The sequence below is a fragment of the Cyprinodon tularosa genome, unplaced genomic scaffold (genome assembly GCF_016077235.1).
Source record: "Cyprinodon tularosa strain WSP-4 unplaced genomic scaffold, ASM1607723v1 ctg160, whole genome shotgun sequence".
In the NCBI taxonomy this organism is placed as follows: domain Eukaryota; kingdom Metazoa; phylum Chordata; class Actinopteri; order Cyprinodontiformes; family Cyprinodontidae; genus Cyprinodon; species Cyprinodon tularosa.
Genome location: NW_024038438.1, coordinates 1,298,991 through 1,324,514, shown reverse-complemented (window position 1 = coordinate 1,324,514; position 25,524 = coordinate 1,298,991). Strand labels below are relative to the sequence as shown.

General features: G+C 38.0%; 1 protein-coding gene across 1 annotated transcript; it reads right to left on the bottom strand.

Moving 5' to 3' along the window:
* Window positions 1-1,262: 1,262 nt before the first annotated feature.
* syt8 (synaptotagmin VIII) lies at window positions 1,263-24,767 on the bottom strand. Its single transcript, XM_038280465.1, has 10 exons — window positions 24,592-24,767; window positions 21,848-21,907; window positions 19,906-20,112; window positions 17,429-17,592; window positions 7,874-7,969; window positions 7,474-7,641; window positions 5,925-6,092; window positions 4,039-4,156; window positions 3,639-3,772; window positions 1,263-2,491 (listed from the first exon to the last, which is right to left on the bottom strand). Exons 3-10 carry the CDS (start codon window positions 20,099-20,101, stop codon window positions 2,234-2,236), a joined length of 1,302 nt encoding a protein of 433 aa, XP_038136393.1. The 5' UTR covers window positions 20,102-20,112; window positions 21,848-21,907; window positions 24,592-24,767; the 3' UTR covers window positions 1,263-2,233.
* Window positions 24,768-25,524: the final 757 nt, after the last annotated feature.

Below are 25,524 nucleotides of genomic sequence, written 5' to 3'. Positions count from 1 at the left end.
GTAAGGCCGTCCTACATGGTGGTCCAGTTAGCTATCTTTTTCTACGCAAGTCTCTACGAAGTGTAAGAAAATAAAAGAAAGACCTCAAAAGAGGCAAATATATCCAAGAATGTTTTGCATGAAGAGCTCTCCTTGCAAAGCATGATGGGATTTGCTGTTACAGCGACCCGCTGTCGCCATAGGCTGTCACTACCAGAGAGCAGCGACTATTAACAAAGCTGGCACAGGCACCACGCGGGGGAGGAGGAGTTACTTGACCAGTGAAGCAAAAAGCAGTGATCATCTGTCCGAACAGTAAGTTCAATCTGAAAAACTCACACGAAGTCCACTATATAATCCACGCTCTTTAATAGTGATTGAGGGATTTAGGGGTTAGAGCAGAAGGCAATAGTTACACAGGTTTGGGTAGAAAGTAGTTGTTAGTTACACCATTATTAAGTTACAAATTTATTACATTATTGATAAGATTGGATAATCAGATTAAATTTACTTTTAGAAGTATTCCTGGTTAAACTTGTGTCGAATCTCATTATATTATGTTTAAAAATGAAGCAGCTTAGGATAATAAATATTTTTCTCTCATCTCGGGGATAAGTCTTCAAAGCATTTTTAGTGTGATGGTGATGTTGCTGGGTCCTCTTTGTGGAGTTCGATCTCCATTGGTCATCTTCCTTTATACACCGGCATTGAGGTCCAGGCCAGACATCTTCCTCCTGAAGTCAGTGATCATCTCTTTGGTAGTTTTGTTTGATGCCCAAGTTATCATTATCACATCAAACCACCATCCTGTTTACCTTATCTATATATTCTGTCCTGTCACCCCCGAAGATGAGCCTAACCATAGTGGTGTTGTTAAGGTGGCTGCCAACATAATCTGGTGTTAGGGCTTGATAGAGCTAAAAGTTAAACACATTTTAACCAAAGCTTTGTCCATCCAGAATTAAAGTCAGTCAGTAGGGTTAAAGGAAGAGGGAAAGACAAAAAAGATTCCAAAGATGATAGATGTTAAGACTTCCTTCATTGGGAAAGAAATGTAAATATCAGCACATAAGCTGGAGGCAGACATGGGCAATGTGGAGTCAACAAGTCATCTCCATGTCATGTATTTGTTCTACTCAGCCACTGAAGCAGGTGAGTCCAATCTTCACCATGAATTAACCTGTGCAGATGGGACTCACCTGGTTAATTGGCTGGGTAGATTAAATACATGACATGGAGATGACTTGTTGACTCCACATTGCCCATGTCTGGCTGGAGGTGCATACATGAGATATGCATGGGGCTATATACAGTGCTATCCTTGTGTAAACCTGTTAAGAGCTGCAAACCATTTAAAAGTTTAGTGAAAGGTTAACCCTCCAGGATAATAATGTCCCTTTACACTGCAGCTCTAGCAACAAAAATTGTTTAAACAAGAGGTTAGAAAATAATTACAGAAATATCCTGTTACAATCCGGCAATGATTCATAGGCATTCCCAACCCTACTAACTTACTAAAATAACTTTGAGTTATTTTGCAAAGAAGAATAAGCCCAGATTTTTGTTTTTAGATGAGCAAAGCTAGTAGAGATATACTCCAAAAAAATTAAGAAGTCGTTCTACAAAGAACACTGTACACATGCATTAAGCACCTTTTGGATAAATTGTTAAAAATCTACAAACAAACAAATCTTATCCATGCATTATGTTTGTACTTCATAACCCCTTTTGTTGGTCTGTCACATAAAATCACAACAAAATACAGGCTGTTGTATCTTGGTCCTTGTAACTTTATAGTGTAAAACTGGTTAAAATGATATGGAGTATGTTAAATTAATTGTAGATATAATCCAGGGTATTTTCACAAGTACAAAATCTGGTGATGCAAACATTTTTTGCCCATAGTTAATTTAACTAAACATCAATCCATCTTCTCCCGCTTAGTCCTCATCAGGGGATACACCCTGGACAGGTAGCCAGTCACACATCTAGGGACAATTTAGAGGAGCCAATCAATTTTGGACTGGGGAAGGAAGCCGGAGTACCAAGAGAGAACTCACACATGCACAGAGAGAACATGCAAACTCCATGCAGAAATCAAACCCAGGAATCAAACCCAGAACTTTCTTGCACAGGGAAACAGCGCTACAATCTGCACCACCGTTTAGCCGTGAAAGCTTGTTCTCTAAATACAATTCATAAGTTATTATAGTTGAAAATGAATAACTTCACAACTATATCATAAAATGATCTTCTAATGACCTTTTTTTAGTTTATTTTCTATAAATTTGCTGGGGATTGGGAATTTGTTTTTCAGCGAAAGGGTGGAGTTAACCTGCTCAGCTGACAGCAGGCTGTGCCACTGAGCAACCGGACGACGGGGGTTGGACAGCATGTCAGCCCAGTGCCTCAGTTGATTTCCTGTGGAATCGCAGCCGAGGAAAACCTTTCCCATGGGATCATTCCTGCTAATGGCATCATGGTCCCACACAGAGATCACCAGGTTCGCCCTCTGAGCACAGTGGACAAAAATAACACAACACCATCAGGGATGAAAAATCACATGGGATGTATTGCTGCTTCAATACTGATACTGCCTTTGGCCACTATCTTTACAAAAAACACTTCACCTGGATTAACGAGGATCAGACTGGGTCTGTGTATGGCAGCCTCTCTGTGGTCAGTGTACCTCAGGGCAGCCATGAATGTTGTGTAAAGTACAGTTGGCCGATAAGGGCTCAGCAGCAATGATCCATACTTTCTTCTGATTTTGTCCGGTGTATGAAGGCCAGATCAGGTAAAGGATTTCTCATAATCTACTATGATTAGCTCTGTAGTTTAATCATAGATCCTTACTTTCAACTCCCAGTCAGTCTCAGCAGAAGGCCGCTCACAACGAGCCCAGTTCTGTTGAAGGTTTCTTCCTGTTAAATAGGTATTTTTTCTCTGCAGTGTCACTGCATGCATGCTCAGTGTGAGGTATTGCTGCAGAGTCATTGAGACAATGCAACCAAATGTCTGCTGTCGCCAAATGCTCCTCTAGGAGGAGCAAATCCTGTAAAGTCAGTGAACTCACTTCATTCAATCAGCTGAATTACCAATCTGACAGGATGATTTAGTTGAATTTACACTGCAAAGCACCTTCAGATTACATGAGTTCTATACGGTGCTGCATAAATAAAATTGAACTGATTTATCTTTGCTGAGTTCCAGTCATGTTTTTGCTTATATTCTGCCACATCAACAAGTTCTATTTACCACAGAACTGGGAGCTCATATTCTCCACTGATTGCTCAGGACTGCCAAGGCCACCGTTACAACAAACTGACTGGGCATCATCCCTGAACGTATGTTTTTAAAAGCTATATAACCTGACCCTGTGTTTGAAGGTGTTTCTTCTTGTTTGATGAAAAAAGCTTCTTTCCTTCCTCTCTTTTTATCATTGCATCATCTCTTATTATAATATAAAATTTTAAATCCTCGATGGTGTCTCTAATCATAGTAGGTGCACAGCTGAGTATTGTCTTGAAGAGGTGGCTCTCCTGTGTTAAGCATGGATTAGCTTTACTCCATATAACAACCTGGAGATTCCGCGCTGCCCTGATCTATATTAACATCTCCACTAAGATGACTGGATGGATGAATTGTAGATTTCTCACCTCTATTTGATCCAATGACACATCAAATGTAAAAGACTCGTTGAAATAGGGGTTCAGTGTTTTCTTTTTAACGGATGTCATTCTTTTCTGCCACTTCCTCTTGTCCAAAGCCAGCTGTACTTTCACATATGGATCTACAAGCAAAACCAAATAGAAGAAAATCAAAGTGTTTCTGGAATTAGAAATGTCTTCAGATTTCATGAATGGACTAGCTGGATTGCTAAGACATAAATTGACTTGGTTTTGAAATTGATTTTCTTAACTCTGTAAATTGCTGTTCAAGTGCTTTAAGTGCTGCTGTTTAAACATGCTCCATAAAGTGTTCTTCTAAAATCCAAAAACAGAGCTTTAGCTGACTAATCATACATTGTTATAGGATTACCAGCTTTTTCAGTCTTACCTGAGCTTCCTCCTATGTCCATGCTCTTCAGCTCTTTGGCCTCCAGGATTACGACGCTGAGCTTGCTGGTTGTTGGAACATAGCAGAGGGAGAAGCAGATCTCTCCTAAACTTTCTTCCTGAAACAAAAATAAGTCATACTAAAGATATGCAGGATGGCTTACAGGTTTAAGTTACACTTAGGTTGGCTTAAATGCTATCCGTCATCTATCCATCCATCCATCCATCCATCCAGTCATCATCCATCCATCCATCAACCCACCCATCCTTCATTCATCCATCCATCCATCCATCCATCCATCCATCCATCCACCCATCCATCATTCATCAATCCAACCTACATGCATCATCCATCCATCCATCCATCCACCCTCTAAGGCTTGCTTTCTTACTTATCTTTTCTTGTATTCTGATTATGATGCTTTTTTTTGTTCTGTTCCGTGAATCATTTCCTTTAGGTAGAGATTCTGTTATTTGTGTGTTTTACATAGAATCCATTCTAGTTATCGCAGTTTCCTATTGGCTTCATGGCACTGCAGCATGACAGAATCTCCTACTCCATCAGAAATAGTCTATTCTTTAATGGATGAAAAAACAACCAATTACATACACCTGCAGGAGCAGGTGTATGTAATTGCAGCTTGCAGCAGAGGGTGGCAGTTTAAATATCTGAGGCTTGATCAGAGTCCGAAGAACAGGCTTTGTCATGCAGGGTAAAGCTAGACAAGGCAGATAGAACTGGTACGGTTTAGGAGAGATTGCGATCATGTTTTCAACAGAGTTGTGTGTAAAAAAAAAAAAAAAGAAAAAAGAAAAAGAAAAAAGGCCAGTGTGAGGAGTCAGACAACGGTAAGGTGAGAGTGGCTAAATCCAAGAAGTGAGAACTTTGTCGTGATCAAACAAGAACCCAGGCAGAAAAAGTTGGACAAGTACCCATCTAAACTTTTAAAACCTGGCATTGACTGTCTGACAGAGATGGGAAGTAACGAAGTACAAATACTTCATTACTGTACTCAAGTAGATTTTTCTGATATTTTTACTTTACTTTACTACTTATTTTTATGGCGACTTTTTACTTCTACTCCTTACATTTTTACATGAATATCTGTACTTTCTACTCCTTACATTTAAAAAAATTGGCTCGTTACTTTAGTTTTGAATCATTTCAATGGAGTTACCGTTATTATTTTTCACGTCATCAATACCAAATTCAATCTAATTGGATGGGAATCTACGTTGCATTTGACGCACCACTACAAGATGAATCGACAGATTCGGCGGTATTCATTCGCGGCAAATCATTGCAGCTTGGTGGCGGTGGCGTTAGCATAGTAGCATGGACGACGAGATGATTGAAAATGAACACAACGGAGATCTAGTCCTATTGGCAGACATCCATTTAAAATGTAGGCAACGGCATGAAAAAAGTGGTTTCTGCTTTTACTTTTATACTTTAAGTAAATTTACAAGCCTGTACTTTTTTACTTTTACTTGAGTAAAGAAGTTTAATCAGTACTTCCACTTTTACCAGAGTATTTTTTTTAACACAAGTATCTGTACTTTTACTCAAGTACGGAAAGTGAGTACTTTAGCCATCGCTGCTGTCTGAAAAGAGAAGCAGTATATAGATTTTATATTGCTGCCATGGAGGGTGCATCGGATGGTTATTGGCTAAATTCACTCTGTACATCTTGATGTGCCCTTTGACAAGGCACCTAATCCCAAATATTTTACAAATTTGAATACTGTTCTGTAAGGAATATGTGTGCAGCTCGCTCAATTTGTATTCTAGAAATGAATAGAAAACTATACTACCTATAGAACATTCCTATTTGACCTCAATGGTGGCAATCAAATTTTTAGAAAGAGAAAGTAAGAAAGTTAAACCTCAAACTTTGCTGGCTTTGCCAAGTCTTGCCACTCTTCAATAACATGGTTCCAGTCGATGCTGCAAAGCTGCACTCTGAGCTCACCGATAAGCCCATGTTTGGTGAAGCGATTAAAGTCAAACACCTTCATTACTACTGTGGACTTCTGAAGGGAGGACTTGGATAGCTGAAAAACATATACTATATATATTAGGCAAACATTTGATTACATGAAAAAAACATTAAATTTTTACTACTTTAATGAGTTATAGCATCAGCTATAATAATATCTTATGATTATGGATATAGCTGTGTATATGGTTTTCTATACTTTAAACTCTTTCTTACTGACTAAACTATTGACATGTATTACTGATAACACACAGGCACATATACAGCTAAACTCAAAATGTATGCATCTTAGATTTAAATTTATTTTTGTTCAATTGAGAGGCTTATCATTCCAACTTAAAACTCCTGAAATGTTAATGTATCACAGCAATTCTCTATGGAACAGTGGGTCAAAGATTTTTAACAGCAAAATGAAATATGCATTGCCAGTTTTCACAGATGCTCGGTGTCAGTTTCTTCTAAGCTACCAGTTTATAGAAAAAAAAAATTTCCCCATTGGGTTATTTGTACAAATGTGGTCACTATAAATGTTCCTACTGCTATTTTTTAACAAGATAAACATTTACAATAAGATTAGCATAGCAAATTCCCTTGAACTGAGTTAATATTAGAATCAAACATTAATGGATTCCAATATTATACAAGTTTCGTGAATTTTCTTCTGTCAAAATTGGAAACTAGTTCATGCATTTGTTACTTATGGGCTGGACTATTGTCATTGTTTACTATTAAAAAATTCACAAACTGTAATTAAAAGCCTTCAATTGATCCAAAATGCTGCAGCCAGAGTTCTGATAAAAATTTAAAACAGAGATCATATTTCTCTTCTTTTAGTCTTCATGTTTTCTATTCATGTTAAATCCAGAATAGAATCTAAAATTCTCCTTCTCTATAAAGCCTTTAATAACTAATCTCCATCTCATATCATAGATCTGATCCTCAAGAGGATATTTGTAATGATTTGGCCATAAATAAACTGAATTTTTCATTTAGAATGGATAATGCCTGGTCACTTTGTAAGTACATAGCTGTTGGCTAGGAAATTAAGATCAGTGTCCAAGATCTCAGACAGTGTTTTAATTAAAATATGCAGACTTTAGATGCCTATATTCAGGGTAGTTTTGGTGTTTAGGATAATAAAAATGAGAATGTGTCTATCAAATTATTCAGGGCTAGGTGATAGTGATAAAACTCTATTGTTGATATGTGAATTCCACTCTGATATAAAGATTTAGAGCTGTCAATGATTTTATTGACAAACCTTTCTGATTCTTTGTTCCTCATGTATCAGTGTGAAATATTCTCTCTCAGTTTGTTATAATAGGAGCCTTTAACCACATTAGACTTCCACTGGGATAAAATATGTAGAATATAAAATTGGGGGATTTTTTGTTCCCAAGGCAATGAAAAGGTATTTAAAAAAAACAACCATCTACCTTGAAAGTGAACTGCTCATTGAAGAAAGGGTTGAGTGTGTTTTTGAAAACTTTAGTCTCAAAAACCTTGGACTTTTCAGGGAGGATGTAGACTTTTACATATGGATCAGAGCTCTTTCCCAAATCCATTGCCTTTAAAATGCCAGCTTGTTTGATCCCCACTGTAAGCTGTAATACAACAAAACACAAGATTAATTTGTGAATTTTATCACTGCTACAAGGCTCACAGAAAATCATTGTTCAACTATAAGTTCATTTACAGGACAGTACATGTGAAACGGTGATGGAAACTAAATCTTGCAGTATAACACATAACCAAAATGCCATGAAAATGAGGGTGCAGTGACAGTTTTATTTAGTAGAGATCAACCTTAAGCACAGATGCATTACATTTAAATACCTCCGACAAAGATGCATTGTACTCCAAAGAGTAGAGCAACTTTCCCCTATATTGTTCTGTTGTACCATAGCCGATACCCCTGATGTCTGGCTGAACCTTCAGAGAAACACAATAAGAATATCAGGTTAGAATAAGTCAGCTAAAACTTTAAAGGTCACATAAATCTATGTGGTTTAATTAGTCATTGCGGTATAAAATGGATGGTTCCATAGCTATTCAGTAAAGAGAAAGGGTCATATTCTGGTTGCTCCATGTTATGGAAAGAAGTTTTAGACTCCATCAAAGTCTGCAATCAAAACTACATTTTCTTGTGAGCCTATTGAAAGCCCCAATCTCACCTACCAAATGCTCGGGTTTGCCTGTTTCACTGATGTCACTGGATTGGATGGAGGTTGATGCATCATGTTTGCACTGGTTAATTTATGGGGACTTCATCAACAATTCAGGGTTAATTTTTAATTTGGTTCAGCCACTGAGTGTTCATGGGCACAGAGGCACAAGAGCACTGGTATGCTGGCACTGCCATCTCAGTACTTAGCAGAGGTGTTATTTATAAAAGGGCCTGAAACTGGCATTTTTTGATTTCCATGCAAATGTTGTGATGTATAAAATATTTAATTTGACAGGAGAATGTACAGACTCTCTCTCAAACTGTAACTCATGCGTACAATTGTTATAAAAATGGGGGGAAACTGCAGCACAGATGGTAAAGTGAGGAATTGAAGCCACACTGATTATAATTTCTTTCAGGCATTCAATTTCCCTCTATATCAAACTCTAATAAGAGATTGACTTTATCTTAAGGATTTAACATAGCATTATTTACGCTTACACTGTTGAGTCTAAGGACGTTTTTCTTAAACAGGCTATAGGCAAACAAGAATGCAGTTTTTGCACCCTAACATTCCCACCCAGATGGGACAGGATGATGTTTACTATAGATTAACAAATTAATGATGAAAAGGAGTAAGGCCATCCCACTGATTCCTGTAAAGGATTTAGATACCATTTTATGATGTATGCGTAATGCTGCTCAATAGATTCACTGACAATTCTGGAATACCTTGATTGAATGATTTTTAAATGGGAATGTGTTCTTAGGGATTGTCACATGCTTGTCAGGAGGCCAAGCAGTCTAGGAGGTGGGACCCAAACTGTACAACCTATTCTCATTATGAGTGCGTATGAAATCGTATGGAAAGTTATGCACCGTAATTTCGTACGTTTTGGACATTTTTTTCGTCGTATGCACATGCGCATCTGACGCACCATTCACGAATATAGAATATAAATTACAATTAGCCCTAACCCTGACCCTAACCCTAAGATATAAAACAGCAAGCAACATAGTTAGAGACATGAATAAGTGATGATTGCACTGTTTTTCCCAGTTTTACGTCCGTCCGCGGATCTGCTTTTTTTTTTCTGTCTGCCAGCGCATGCGCACTGATGTGGTTTTTTGAGGAAAAACGTCCAAAACGTACGAAATAGTGTGCATAACTTTTCGTACGATTTCTTACACACTCATAATGACAATATGTTGAACTGGTTGAAAGAAGAACAGGCTTTGAAGAGTTTTCAGCAGACAAAACTTTAATTTCTTCTTGTGCAGGACATCAACCAAACCACACCAACCAAGAACAATGGCAGACATGTTTCTTAAATAGAGAAGGAACTAAATTTGGAAGAAACCATTTTTAAAAGGCTGTTCAGCTTCACAATAAGAAGAAAAGGACAATTTGGTTTAAACAAACAACTACTTAAGAAATACTTTTACCAATAAATACGGAAACAAATATTTTAATTCAATCCAAACAAATACTCAAACTCAATATAGAAGACACCATACATCAGATCAACCTCCCCCCCTTCAATTATCCAATGGTACAGTGCTGTACACACCTGCTTGGAGAGTGAAACAGCAGAGGTGAGTATTTCAAAATATATTCACTCTTTAAGCCATGAATGTCCCTTTTATGAAGAGTTAAACAAAAACAAAATTTTGTAAAGTGAAATCAATTTACCTTTTTACAAAAATGAAAACAAGATGTGGCCAACCAAAGAACCACAACCCAAACAAATCCACTTCACCCAAAACAACAAAAAAAACAAACAGATGCTGTGTTTAGCTGCTACTTTGGCCAATATACAGGTAGCAATGGCTCATTGTTACAGGGATCATCAAGCCTAGCTAATTCATTAAATGAGTGATTTAGACTCCATAGAATCTTGTTCTTGAATCTATGTGAGTGCTGAACTGGGTCTAGTATTAAAGAGAAAAAACAGATAGTTCCATGCTATCCCTGTTCAATTACAGGTAATAACAACACTGGGGTTCTTGGTAATCGGCCCTTACCAGTAGGCTAATATACCCGTATATTAGCCTACAGGTGTTTGTTTAATATAAACAACAACTTATTAACTCTGTGCCTAAAGCCACTTTTAGGAACAACATAATATATGTGGTTATCCATTGGTCTGGGATAACGCAGCCAGGATTAAGTGCAATAATTCTTGCAATCTTCGATGGCATTGTTGATTAGACCAATCCAGAAAGCTTTCTCAATTTAAAATGTCTTGAGTAGCGTGTAGCTCCAGGCTTTATAGAATTGCCCATCAAAAGCCTTGTTATGGCTTAGAAAACATAAAAACTGAACAAAAAAAACAGGTCCACCCCCTAAGCTAAGATGAGTGGAGTGTTGTATGCAGTTCAGTGCAACAAGGAATGCTCTGATCTTTTTTTTTTTTTACTTTTTGTTTAGTATTTTTCCAATTTTACATTAAAACAAGCAAACAGACAAAAAAAAAGAATATGAACAGATAAGGGCGATAAAAATATAGCAAAGATATAACAGAGTCCGAGTTTAGTGAATGTAGGGGTCCCACAAGTCTTAAAAGAAAAAGGGTTTATCTGTCGTTCAAGTCTTATTGAGGGTAAGTCCTTTCCGATTTATGTAATCAAACCAATTCCTCCACTGTTCTTTTAGGTATTTGTGCTTGATCCTTAAGTGGTAGGTCATTTCCTCCATCATGAAGATTTCCTCTACTATTAAAATCCATTGCGTCAGGTGAGGAGGGTCACTTTTAAACCATTTTCTGGTAATCGCTTTTTTAGCTGCCACTATCAAGATTTTGAGAAGATAGATGTCTTTCCGTTGTATTCCTTCACTCACCAGCCAGCCTAAATACATTATTCGTGGGTCCTTGGGTATCTTGTATCTTATTATTTCTTCTGTAGCCTTTACAACTTGATCCCAGAAGGTTTGTATTTTTGTACATTGCCAAAATATATGAGAGTGACTGGCATTCATCTGTCCACATTGCCTCCAACATTGTTGTTGAGTATGGAATAATTTATTTTGTAATTGAGGTGTTATGAAGTAGCGTATTAAATTTTTCCATCCAAATTCCCTCCTGCCTCTGGAGCTTGTGGAGGAGTGTTGTGTTTTGCACATTGAAAGCCAGTCACTCTTTGACAGTTTCACTTTTAACTCTGCTTCCCATTTGGACTTTATATATAATGAGTTATTCCCATTTCGTTTTTGTAGGCTTTTATAAAGTTTAGATACAACTTTTATTGGGGTTTTCGTGTATGCATCTACAAAGAGCTGAATCAACTCATTTCCCTCTGGTGATAATTCTTTCTCAACCTCATTGGTATAGAAGTGTCTTAGCTGCAGGTATTTGAAGAAATCTCTGCTATTCAGCTCAAATTCTCTTCTGATTTTATTGAATGTTTTAAACGTTTTTCCTTCTACTAGTGTGCTGATAGCTGTTATCCCCTTTCTACTCCAATCTATAAATGTGCTATTCGAGTCTTTTGGTTTAAATCTCTTTGACTGAGAGGGCCACATTAATAGTTTACTATCCCCTTCTGATTTGTATTTTTTAAGTACTTCATACCATATTTTAAGAGTTTCTTCTAAAATTGTGTTTTCTGAGGTTTTACTTATTCTTTTTCTCCAAGCCTGTTTTGTAATTGTATTTGGGATATGTTTAATTCTATTTGTTTCCATTTGGCTTCGTATTTAAGAGAACACCAGTTGATTACGTATCTTAGTTGTGCAGCATAATAATATTCTTTAAAGTTAGGGAGTGCTAAGCCACCATTTGTCTTATCTAGTTGAAGAGTCTTAAATTTCACTCTCGGTCTTTTACCTGCCCAAATAAACCTAGATATTTGTTGGTTCCACTTATTAAACTGAGTTTCTGGAATCTTAAATGGTATTGATAGAAAGAGGTATAGTAATCTAGGCAGTATATTCATCTTAATTATTTCTATTCTCGAGCTAAAATCCAGTAATAACTTTGACCATTTCAAGAAATCTCTTTGTATTGTATTGTTAATTGTGGAATAGTTAGTTTCCTGAATTTTGTCCAGATCTTGCATAAGTGTGATTCCCAGGTATTTAGTTGATTTATTTTCCCATTTAAGTGTGTATCTTTGTCTAATTTCCTTACTTGGAGTATAGTTCAGTGGTAGCAGCTGTGTTTTTGAGATATTAATTTTATATCCTGACATCCTCCCGTATTTCTCCAGTTTTAAAAACCATGCTGGAAGCGTTTCATTAGGATTCTGTAGATATATAATTACATCATCGGCGAATAGCCCTATTATATGGTCTTCTCCTGCAATGTTCACTCCCTTCAGGTGTTTGCATTGCCTTATAAATTGTGCTAGGGGTTCTATGTAGATGGCAAATAATGAGGGGCTGAGGCAACAGCCCTGGCGTGTGCCTCTAAATAATTTGAAGCTTCCCCCAATGTGGCCATTAATTTTAATCCTTGCAGTGGGCTCTTTGTATAACGATTGAATACAGCTTATAATTTGTTTATTAAACCCTAATCTCTCTAATACTTTATATAGAAACGGCCATGAGACCCTATCAAAGGCCTTTTCGGCATCCAGACTGATCAAAACTGCTGATAATTGCTGTCTATTTATTTGATCAATAATATGGAGAGTTTGTCTTATATTATCTTGTGTTTGTCTTCCCATGATAAAACCTGATTGGTCCTCGTCTATCAAGTCAGGTAACAGTTGTTCAAGTCTTTTGGCTAGAATGGAGGTAAATAATTTATAGTCTACATTTAGCACAGAGACTGGGCGGTAAGATTGACAAAGTGTCTTGTTTTTACCTTCTTTTCCTACAACAGAGATTACTGCCTCTTTCCAAGATGGAGGGGTGATGGCGTATTGTGGCGTAAAGTTAAATGAATTTAACATTACTGTGGAAAGATCTTCCTTGAAGATTCTATACCACTCGTTGGGAAAGCCGTCTGCCCCTGGGCTCTTGTTTGGTTTTAATTTGCCAATTGCGTTGTTTAGTTCCTTTTTTGTTATGGGTGCAGTTAATTCCTCATTTTTTATTTTTCCCAGCGATGGAAGGTCTAGTGAATGTAGGAATTCTTCTATGTTTACTAATCTGTTTGGGTCTGGATGAGTATATAGAGACTCATAATATTCTTTGAAGACAGTATGGATTTCTTCTAAATTGTTTGTTACCTTATTCTTTTTTGGGTCCAATATACCATGTATTGATTGTTTAATTTGTTGAGATCTAAGGCGCTTTGCCAAACTTTTTGTTGCCTTAGAGCCGGATTCATAGTAGTTTTGTTTTACTAATCTCAATTTCTTTTCTTGTTCATCTTTCAGGATATTCTCTATTTGTTTTTTGACCACTTTTATTTGATTTAATGTTTTATCCTCCCTTTTCCTTGAATGTTGTTTTTCTAGGTTTCTTAAAGTTTCAACTAATTTGTCATATTCAGCCCTCTTTTTTTTCTTTAAGTAAGCTGTTCTTTTAATTAATTTCCCTCTCATCATTGCTTTTACAGTGTCCCACAGTATGGTGGGGTCCACTTGGCTGTTTTGGTTATCTGTTATGGAATCTTTTATTTCTTTTTTAATCTCTTTTACGACAGTTTCGTTGTTTAAGATGCCAATGTTTAGTCTCCATAAAGTATTTTTTGGTGTGTTGTCTAGATTAATGGATAGATAAATAATGTTGTGGTCTGATAGGTCTGCTGCTCTTATGGAGCATTCCTTCGCCTTGTGTCTGTCTGCTTTATTCATTAGGAAGAAGTCTATTTTAGAGTGGACTTGGTGTGTAGCTGAGTAATGTGTGTAGTCCTTCTCTGATCTATGTAGGTCTCTCCATACATCATAGGTTCCGGTCTCTTTCATTAAGATATTTAAATCTTTTGATTTAGTGGATTGACGCCTGGTGCTTGTAGTATCTAGAGAGTTATTTAATACTGTATTCCAGTCCCCTGCACAGATTAACGTTCCTTCACTTTCAGAGGCTATTTTATTGAATATATTTTGGAAAAATCCTCTTTCACTTTCTGGTGGCACATATATGTTTATCATGGTAATCAATTTATTTTCTAATCGGCCTTTAACTAGGATGTATCTACCTTCTTTGTCTCTTTCTTCATGTGTCAATTGAAAGTCAACTGAGTTTGAGATTAATATAGCCACTCCCCTTTTACGGCTTTTTTTACATGAGCTAAAGAATGCATTCAAAAAACCGAACTTTTTTAATTTGTTATGTTCTTGTTGCGTCATGTGTGTCTCCTGTAAGAATATCACCTGTGTTTTATCTTTTTTTATTTTGGTCATTACTCTGCTCCTCTTGACTGGATTGCGCATGCCATTTACATTTAAGGAAGCAAATCTCAAACTATGTGACCCCATGACTCCTGAACTGAGTTGTATAGGCGATGTGGGCCCCATTCAAACCCTTCAAAAATGAACTTAAGAACAATACGAACAGAAATATGTACAATAATGGAACTAACCTCCAAGGAATGAGGGGGTTTTTATACCTCCTCACTAATGACCCCACTGGTAAGTCGGGGGGGGGAAACCTCAGAACTAGAGAGGGTCCACCCATAAGAGTGGCTACGTTGTTAAAGATAAACAACTCTGCCATCTTTTATAGTCCAGCGGTAAATATTCAATATCTAAAACCAATTCTCCCAAACAGTTTTACTGAATTACACCAAGGCCTTCTTTAAAGAGCCATTTCAAGTTAACTAACCAAAAAAAAACCGGCTACCCCACATTAGATGTTCTTGCTGTACCCCCTGTGGTACTCTTGTAATTTTTCCTTTGCTCTCTGTGCGGTGGATGTCGCCGACCCGCGGCTGCCAACTTGCTGCCATCCCTGCAGTTCCCGAAATCGTGATCCCAGGTCGCTGTCCTCCGCTGCGGGCTCCGGTTCCTGCACGTCAAATCCTCGAGTTCTCATATCCCGCAGCGCCTCCTGTGTGCTGTCGTAGGTCCGTGCTCCGTTGCTCCAATGAACTCTCATCTTAGTGAGCGGTGTCTGAAAGCGGATATTTTTTTCTTTCAGTGCTTTCTTTACCCCAGCATACTCTTTTCTCTTTTTTACTATCTCTGCCGGGTAGTCGTGATCAAAGCAGAGTGACCTGTTACTCATCTGAATCTTTCCTTTTTTCCAAGCTTCCCTCAGCACCGTCTCTTTGGTGGTGAATTCTTGAAAGTTTACTATGATGGCTCTTGGCGGTGCGTCAGGTCGGGGTTTGGGAGCCAGCGATCTATGGGCTCGCTGTATTTTCAGGTCCAGATCCGGGGGTAAAGGCAGCTCTCTCCGGAGGAGTTTTTCAATGAATTGAGGAAGCGAGTTTCCTTCTTCTCCCTCCGTTAAACCAAAAATGCGCATATTATTTCTTCTGGCTCTGGCTTCTAGGTCCATAACTTTGCGCTGTAGCTCTGTTTGTTGGTCTAAGCTGTTACAGAGCGCCTCAGTCACCTCCACCGACCACCGCTCTACCTTCTCCACTCGATTCTCCATCTCGCACGTTCGTTCGGGCAAGTTCTGTACCTCCGTTTTCAGGTTGTCGAGTTTGCCTTTTATTTCTTCTCCGAGTTGTGCAATTTCACTCCTGAGATTCCCGTTGTCCCCCTTTAAGTCTTCTTTTAATTCTTTTATTGCTTCTAGTATGCCGGCAGGTTCCATTCTAGCGCTATTGCTAGCTTGTGCAGCTTCGGCTTTAGCCTTCGTTATAGAAGAGCCTTTATCTTGAGGTTTTGGCATTTTTATCTTGAATTGGCCTCTGGTATGTGTCTTTCCGTCCCTCAGATATTTATATCCGTCAAATGTTACGTTATCAAATTGATTAGAGGGATTTATGATTTCAGTTTGGAAGAGAAGTTTCTCGTGCGTCTGTCTACTCCATGCGTTAAACCGGAAGTGGAATGCTCTGATCTTTATATTGGAGAGACCAAACAACCTCTCCACATATTCATGCCTCGACACAGGAGAGCTTTTAATTTTGGAGATTTTTGTACTGGTCCTGTCTGCTCTGTCTGCTGTGTTTTTTGCACTCTTTTCCTGGATCTTGCTGGTTACCGAACCTGGCCTGTTTCTCTGACTTCGGCTTGGATTCTCCTTAAAGACACTGTTGCTCCCTCTGCATCAACTATCGTCAGCTCATTATCATTCGGGGCGCTGGAAGCGGCTACGGCTGCTAACTATCGCCCTTTCATCTGGGATCGGATTGGACTTTGAACCAGGTCAGTGACTTTTGCTCTTTGTCATTATTAGCCCGATATCCCTGTCACTGACCTGTGTTTTCTACCTCTGCAGTGAAACCAGTTATCCGCCCCGCTGATTATCAGCTGCTCGCTGCGTTATTGGTTCTAAATAAAGCTTGTTGTAAACCGTCCTGAACTGTCTGTCTGAATATTGGGTCAAAGTTTCTGAGGTCGTTACACTAAAATCTCAATCCTCATTGCCATACAGGCGAATAATGACCCTAACAGCTCCCCATTACAAAGGGGGGGACCTGTTTCTGTTCAATTTCCATGTTTTCAAAGGCACAACAAGGCTTTTGTTGGGCTACCCAATAAGCCTGGAGCTCCACATTACTCGAGACATTTTGAATTGAGAAAGCTTTCTGGATAGGAAGCGAAATGAAAAGTCCAGTGGTTTTGTTTTTTTACTTGTTTTTGGACAAACAGAGGTCCTTAGAATCAACCATGTATGGTTAAATGATAATTCAATCAGATCATACAGACAATTCCATCTTTATGAAACACCCCATCACCAAAAAAATCACAGCAGCATGTTGTTTATATCTGAAAGAGATAGATATTAAATGGCAGATAGTTGTACTATACCTCTGGTAGAGCTTTTACAGACCAAAATAAGATAAAAGTTGTGTGTTATTATTATTATTATCATCCAGGTTGTGCAATATTAATTTATCCCTCTGTGTTGAGTTACTATCCTGCATTCCATTCCTGCACCAACACCTTAATTAAATTGCTTAAATCTCTCAATAACCTTTTTTTTTTTTTTAGCTTTAAAGAGGCCTGCTAAATGTCCAAAGTCCAAGCAGCTCCCATCCGGCCCAACCAGAGTAGCAGATGGCAGGTTGCGCCAAGTGGATAGCTAGCTGAGAAGTTATCCACATTGGTTTAAATTAGAGCATTTGATGTTTAAAGTACAGACAGACCAAATGGATAGACTTGTTAATAGTCTGTGCGCCGAACGAGCTAAACTAATTGTTACATTGTCTTACCCGTGCAGTGGCTGTTTTTCCATTTAATCCCTTCAAAAGAATCTGTTGATCCTTTTGCCGTCTCTTCTTCCTTTTGCAGCAACATTTAATCCAGATACACAGGCAACAAAGTAGAACAACTAGGCTACAACTTCCAAAGATGGTGTAGATTGCCCATCGGGGTACTGCAGAATATAAAAGGAAAGAACAGTTAGATGGGATTGTTGTAGTGTTTTGTTTTTTGTAATTTTTTCAGGTCATTCATGGCATTGAAGTCCCAAACAAACAATAAAAAAGATTTTGAATTTGAATTTCAGCTGACAAGTCTCCATCTGCACATCATTTATTGAAAGCCACAAAATGTAATACGGTTTAACTTACAGCGTTTAAATTTCTATTATATAGGTGCTAAAAGCCCATTATCATAAAATGTTTGTTCCAACCTAAAATGTTGGATAATAATTGTCACTGTGTTATGCACCAGAAAGAGAACCTGAAATGATTGCCAGACAGAGGCAGTTGCAAAACATTTATACTTCTGGGAGTCAGAAAGCATTTACAAGATCGAACATGTTAGGAAATGGTGGTCAACAGTTTGGTGTCTATTCCTAAGATTGTAAAGGAGGAATTGATTAAACTGGTTTATTCCTTCTTAAAAGTCTTTACCTCCAAACAGCTCCTCTTCAATCTGCAGTTTATGTACCCTTCCTAACTTCCTATACTTCCTAAAATCAGGTAGCGGCTAATAAATGTTATGTTACAACAGAATATATAAGCCAGGCACAAATCCTAGCTAAGATTACAGAGTTAAACGGGAGGCAGGGAGGAGTCCTACACAAATAGGCAGACATCAGCTTCTTATCCAGGCACTTTACAAAGAAACAAGGTCTTTGTCAAGAAAATGAAAACCCAGTTGTAAAAATAGTAAGGGCACAGAAGCATGGTTGTAGTGAGGAGATATGGTAAGGCCAATGAAGAAACCGTGGACATCAATAATCAGAGACTTTCGATAATCTGGCAGAATATCGATGGCTTAAGCCGGGCGTACACTGTGCGATTTTCGGGGCGATTTTCCAGTCGTGCGAGAATCTTTTGATCGGGCCGACTTTCAGCTTGATCGTGCGTCGTGTAGTGTACAGGGGGTTACGAGGGGCGATCAGCCTCTCACGACCACCTCCCGATCAGGAATCATAAGTTTGGGAGAAAATCAAACATGTTTGATTTTTTCCCGACTGCATGGGCAAATCGCTCAGTGCGCATGCGCAAACAAGGATTCTTCTGTAAACACAGCAGCATGGCAGAGATGCAATGAGTGAAATGCAGTTCTGTCTGTAAAATTGACAGACCGTAGTAGCCACGTTTGCTCAGCCATGTCTTTTTCTCAAATACGTTGTCGCCTTTTCTTTTCAGGGCTTTCAGCACAAAATTGCACAATTTACCAAGGCAGTGCGGTTCACTATAGTGAGCTTAATATTCCCCTTCTATTTTTTTGGCTTCCGGATAGATGAGTCAGAGCAGCTCCATCTCACTGCGGAGCTGAATCCGACGTGGTTTTAAGTTGCACAGTTTGAGCAGGCAGATCGCATAAGAGCGTTGGGCCGAACATCAATCGTGAGCTGTAGCTGCGTGCAACGGCTGAAAAAATTGCACAGTGTACGCCTGGCTTTAAGTAGGCCAGCTAAAAGGTAAGGGGATTGACACTGACTGAAGCAGAGCATACAGCTTTTTAACTTGCAACTGAAATGTAAAGGTGAAAAAAATAAGTTTCACTCTTGACCCAGTAAGTCTACTTCTCTTTGTTTGGGCATCCATTTGTGTAGCTTTTATTAAGAATACATGGAGTAGCAGTCTGAACACCTCTCTCTGCAATGGATTACATCTTGTGTTTTGGCCTTTTATCTTGAGAATGAACAAGATTTTATTTTGAGAGTTTTGTTGGAATGTCCCAAAGAAAAAGCCTCCACCTCAAGGTTTTAAGAGAGTGGCGAAAGAAGCCACCAAGTGTATCACCAGTTAAACATGAAAAGTCAACACTATATAGAGGTGGCCTAGAATTTAGCCTTCTAAAACCTATTCCACACCATCACCTCCCCAGGGAATTTAACGCACGGAGAGGTGATGTTAAATGGATAAGTGACCAAAACAACTTACCTCACTGCATAGATAGCATAGGAGAGGAAGGTCAGGCTAATAACTAATGTGAAATACAGTAATTGCCCCATCAGTGACATTAAAGGCCCTATTAGAGTTCAGAATATAAGGTAAAAAGCCTTCTACTTCTACTTCCAAACATTTCCAGAACAATTTGCAGACTTTTGGATGATATTTGAAACAAGAGAAGAAATCATACTCAATATTTTAGGATGGCTAAAGTACATTTTCAGTTCACCTAGATATCTTATGTCCTTTATACATTTACTGAGACTCTTTTGAAAAACAACCATGAAAGTAGAGAGAAAAATAGTAGAAAAAAGGGAAGCTCCTGGTTGATAACTTACAGTGAGAGTGTGTCAACAGGTCTTCAAGGAAGCCAGAAGCTGTATTAGCGGAGCCATTAGTGTGGGTGGACGCTGTGGTGATGATGGGTTGATTGGTGACTTTCAGATTTAAGGATCCACCTTTTATTAGAGCCTGCAATTTTGGGGCCTTTGGTGTTTGCAGATTTGAAGATCTTGACAGTTGGATTACAGGCATTTTAAAAAGGTCTAAAAGCAAGAGATGTGGGGAATAAAAACATCCATTTAATAATCTATGTAATCAAATATTTTTATTTCAACCATGTGATAATACAAGAATCTAACAGACAACAATAAAACCAAGTGGGCTGCAAATTCAAGCAAAGAAAACCAGGGAAGTATCTGGTGGACATGTAATCAGAAGTTACTCTTAAGTGTAAAAGAACAAAAACAATTAAGCAACATCGGGGGAAACCTCCACCCAAGTAGCACAAGCCCAGATTAATCCCATGGCACAAAAAATACCAATGAAAGGCTAAAGACATGAACCCGAATGAAAACCAGAATCATTTAAGGATATAACATAAAGTGAGCATCTTCTTATTTAACTCTAGGTTATTTGACTTTCTGAGAAAAACTAAAAGCTATTACTTACCTTATTCGGAAATTTTATGTATATAAACTCAAGGATACAAAAATGTATTTAATTATAATTTATTCTGAGAAACATAAGGCCATCTCTCCAAAACTGGAATCTTCGAAAGAACCAGGACATAACAGAGGACAGAGTTAAGATGAGGGTACAGTACACAGGGTGGTAGCAACTTGTAGGTCCCACACTTTGCATGGTTTTTCTTACTATTACTGGTATTGTGCTGATGTGAGCTTGTTAGAGTGAGCTAAGGGTTTTTGTTAAGAGAGTATGGCCAGGTCAGACATACCTTTTAAGAGGCCAAAAAAACAACTAGCTGCATTAAGCAAAGAAGCACAGCTTGACACAGACCTACAGACACAAGTGCTTGCATTTATCTGTCAACCTCAGGACCTTAGAGTTCAATATCAATGTTAGTGTTCACTGAAGCAAAGCCTCTAAGTCGATAGAAACGTAAATGTAACGTAAAGGACAAAATAAACACTTTGAGAAGGAAAACTTCCTGTAGATTGCTTTATTTTAGCAATATGTGTCTTTGTGTTTTATAATGAACTATATGACTGCTCCTCTTTAAAACTCCTTGCCAGGGGTTTTAAGGCTAAGTTGACAACTCTTCAATACAACAATCGGTTTTAAAATGGCTCTTCTGTAAGCTTTTCTTAATATTGAGTCTGCTGTACCGATCAACCTACAGGAGCCACAGGAAGTTCAGCACCTACATATAAACAAAATGCATACTAACATGCATGGTTGAGGTTCCACCCAGAGGCCTCCACCCTGAATAAACAGCTAAAAGCAGCACATTAACCCTCTGGCTGATCTTTCAGCTGATAAGTCTTTTTATACCCCTTGCATCTTAGAAAATTTCCAAAAGCTTTAAAAAAAAAAAAGCTTCAGTACCACAGATCAACATTATGTAGTTCCTTTCTTCAATTCTGAAATAGGGAGTCAAATATTTAACCCATTATGTTTTCATTTTCAGCTCACCGGTCTCCTTGTAGATGTCTTATTACAGACATTATATATAACGCAATTTGAAAAAAAATTTTGTAAAACTCAAAGAAAAGTGTGGAAAAAAGTGAAATATAATATCTCTAAAAAGAAATTCGAAAATAAAAAATCTATAAAATTAATTTAGCTATAAGAAGAAGCAAAAATGTAGAATCCAAAAAAATACATTTAAAATATAACATTTTAAAGCTATTACTCAGATATTGAGAGAGGCATGTACAATAAACAGTATAATGTAACTGTACATAACTGTAAAAGACAAATGTCCTCACACAAAAAAAAACTTTAGTATTCTTAGTCTATTCAAAGTGTTGTACTCACTTGTGGGTATGTTTCATCCATAGGTTAACTTGTGTTCCCAAACAACTGGTTGTAAGATTTCTACGAAAAAAAAGAGAAGTTGGGTTAGATCAGGACTAAAGGGGAAGGGAGGGACGTTTAACTGCTGAGCTGAAATGGAGTCGAGGTATTTTAATCAGAGGGAGGAAACGTCTCCTTCCTGGATTTACACCCAGTCTTTTGTATTGTATTAGCAGGAAAATACTTCAGAAAAAACACTTGTGAAATTTGCTCTTAATGGTAATGTTGACTGCAAAAGAAACAATTTCATTAAGAAAGACCATTCATGTTTGCCTACATAAAATAGTAAATATCAAATCTGTTAAGCAGCTTCTTTAAGTTTACTCTTGTCTCTGAAGCAAAGGTTTATGGACACATTGAAACATTTTTGTGACATGAGCATCATAGCTTACATTTGCTCTAGGTTTGCCTTTTAACATCTAGGGCAGTTTAAAAGTATTTTTCCCGAAGACCCAACAAATTTAACATAGAATATAAATTAAAAAAAGAGAAACAAACGGTGAATGGTTTGTACTTATTTAGTTTTTTTTTTTCAAGTCAGGAGACTTGACCAAAGCGCTTTACACAACATTAACTCATTCACACAATGCCGTTGTGTGAGGGTGTTTGTAGACCAGACATAGCTTCTTCCCAAAACAAGCCAGATTCTCTCTCAAAGATTATTCATAACATGTTACTGTTTAACCAAAGTGTAATTTGTTTTGACTCTGACTACCTTCCAGAATTGTAAGTAAAGCATAGCTGAAATTATATAATCAGCTTAAATAGAACAAAACTCCGAACCTTTACATATCAATGTCTTTTGCACCATGATATTAAACTGGTTTCCTTTTCTCCTACACTGTTTACATTCTTGATGACTGCTGCACTTTATAAATTGTAATGTTCATTTTACTGTTATAAGCTGCTCATTCACTGTTGAAAAGCTGTATGCATCGAAATTTCATTTTGTAAAAACACTGTGTATACAAGATAAAAATAAAACACTACTTCACTTTTTTAAATCGACTAACTTTAAGGGATTTAAAGGGCCCTTGGCAGACCAATTTATTTAAGTGAATTTTATTTTCAGAGCTGTGGGACTTGACTGCGGGAAATACGGCCAAATCATTCTTTACCCTTAGACTCTGTTGGTAGAACCAATCCCTCTGTGCGAATTACTGCCAGAGTTTCTATTTTACTTCCTTCAAAAATCTTTGAAGTTTTTATACTGCTGTTTCACTTACCGTCATGCTCTCTGTCCTCCCAGATTAAAATTACTGTTCCAAGATGGGATTCTTACCAACTTCGCTCACATCACAGGAGATGGAGTTGGTTCTATTTTTCAGTGCTCAGTTCTGTTTCTCTTCCATAGTTATGCACTCAGTTTTTACTGGAACTAACCATGATGCTCTTAAATCAATTTTAACTTGAAAACTAGTTCAGTTACTCTTACCTTAGGAGGTATTTATGTTGCAAGTCTGCTTCTGTCTCCTTAAGCCTACATTTGGCCTCGGCAGAGGGTCATTCACACCAATCCTGTTTCTGCTGGAGGTCACTTCCTGTTAATGAGGTTTTTCCTCTCCACTATCACTGCATGCATGCTCGGTGTGAAGGATTGATGCAGAGATGATACAACCCAAGCAAATCTACTGTTGCTACTTTCTCATCCAGGAAGTGCAAATTCTGCAAAGTCAATGATTTGATGCTATCAGCTGGGTTTCATTAGATGGAAAAGCTTTAAGCAAGCTGACTGGATGATCTGATCAAATTGTCACTTTTAAGATTACATATTTTGTAAAACGCATGCGTGCATTTCACAAAAATGCATGCCTGGGTTCTTTCCAGGTACCTGGACTGTGGCTTCCTCCCACAGTTGAAACACATGACTGTTAAGGTTAACTGGTTTCTCTAAATTATACTTAGGTGTGAGTGTGTTTGTGAATGGTTGTTTGTCCTGTTTGTCTGTGTTGTCCTGCGATGGACTGGCGACCTGTACCCCTCCCCTTGCCCCCAGACAGCTGGAGATACAGTAGGCACCAGCAACCCTTGCGACCCCACTTGGGATAAGCGTGACAGATAACTGGTAATTGCACTATATAAACAAACTGGATTAACTGAAAATAGGTCATGCCTACATATAGAAACTAACATTGATAGCAACTTGATGAAGAGACCCTAATATTAGGCAGGCAGAAAAGAGTAGAGAGGGGTCTGTAACCTGTGTCTCAAAGCAGCATGTGGATCTTAATAACTTTGACCAAAAAGATTAAAGTAGTAATGTAATGTTTTTTAAATGTTAAATTAATCAGAACTATAACTTTAAAAATAACTTTACCAGTTTTTCCTGGAAATGTTCTTGCAACAAACGCATCTGATTTAAACAAAGGGAAATTACACATTTCAAATAGGGGTTTTGGACTGTACTACTGGTAAAGTTTATTAAAATGTTTTTGTTTTTTTTTTTAAAGAAACTGATTCAATTTAAACATAAAAAAATTTATTATGAACTTTAGACTCAACTGTCATAGGTTCAACAGAAAAGAGGTATTCTTTTTAAAAGTAAATCTTTAATTCGTAACAAGTAAAAATAGGCTTCCAATGTACAGAGAGAACATTCTAGCAGTAGCAATACCTTTACTCATTCCTGCAGATCATATTATGTTAATGTGACATTGCTGACTTATATATTTGTATAGAAAAAACAAACAATAAAACGACAATACCTGAATCAGTTGGCTCAAAATGCTGTATTTTGTTGTAGAGCTTCATGTGTTCACACTATTGGCAGATAAGTCTGCACTGCTCTGCTGAGGTCCTTCATCTCCAGCTTGCTGATCGTCCTTCAGCTTGTAGCAGCCACCACACCCTAACCCTGCACCATGTTCAAACACAGGTGGAGTTTCAGGAGTACTTCTTATTTATTGAGAGCGTGTGTAATCTACCAGAACGGCTTCAGTGAACTACCAAAACAAACAGGACTCTTTGCCAGAACAGAATACAAGAAGCTTTTAAAGGTGTTTGCTTTAATGAATTGTTTCCAGCTCCCCCGGAGGAAGCCTAAGGGGATCTAGGGACAGCCGAAGGACATAGTCCCTCCAGCGTTTCCTGAACTATGCCCTTCTTCAAATGCCAACTTCACGTAGTGGATGGGTTTCAGTGCCCAGATGATCCCAGAAACTATAATGCTTGGGACTTAAATGTTCCTTGTAGGGTCTCCCAATGCAAAAAAGGTTCTGGGTGAAAGGTGAGTTAAAGAGTGGTTCAAAAAGCTTTAAAATAAAGGGATTGAGCCAAGAGACACTGTTTGGAATGGCGAAGCCTGAACCTTACCCTGGAGCCAGGCCTGGAGTTTGCCAGCAAGCGATTGGTGGTCAGGTTGCTTTCAGAAGATATTCTTGATCTACCCTCCACAGCAAACACATAGGTCATGTGAGAGGTCATCAATATTAAAGCCAGTTTAAAGGATACCTCCTTAATTGCAGTAATAAATCAAATATTGTGACTTTTAGGGGAGGGGCTTCTTTAATTAGAACATAGGATGAAGGCACATAGGATGTTCTGCGGTGGTCTGTCTGACAGTTGATACGAAGAACCCTCAGATTTAAGACATTTTGTTGTAGTCCAACTTTGATCCATAATGTCCTTTTCCATTTGTG

Coding starts and splice junctions, on each gene's coding strand:
- syt8 (XM_038280465.1), bottom strand. CDS start 20,101: ATGCCTGTAATCCAACTGTCAAGATCTTCAAATCTGCAAACACCAAAG. Junction 17,593..19,905: donor CCTGTTGACACACTCTCACT/GTAAGTTATCAA, acceptor TATATTCTGCAG/TACCCCGATGGGCAATCTAC. Junction 7,642..7,873: donor ACAATGCATCTTTGTCGGAG/GTATTTAAATGT, acceptor GTTGTATTACAG/CTTACAGTGGGGATCAAACA.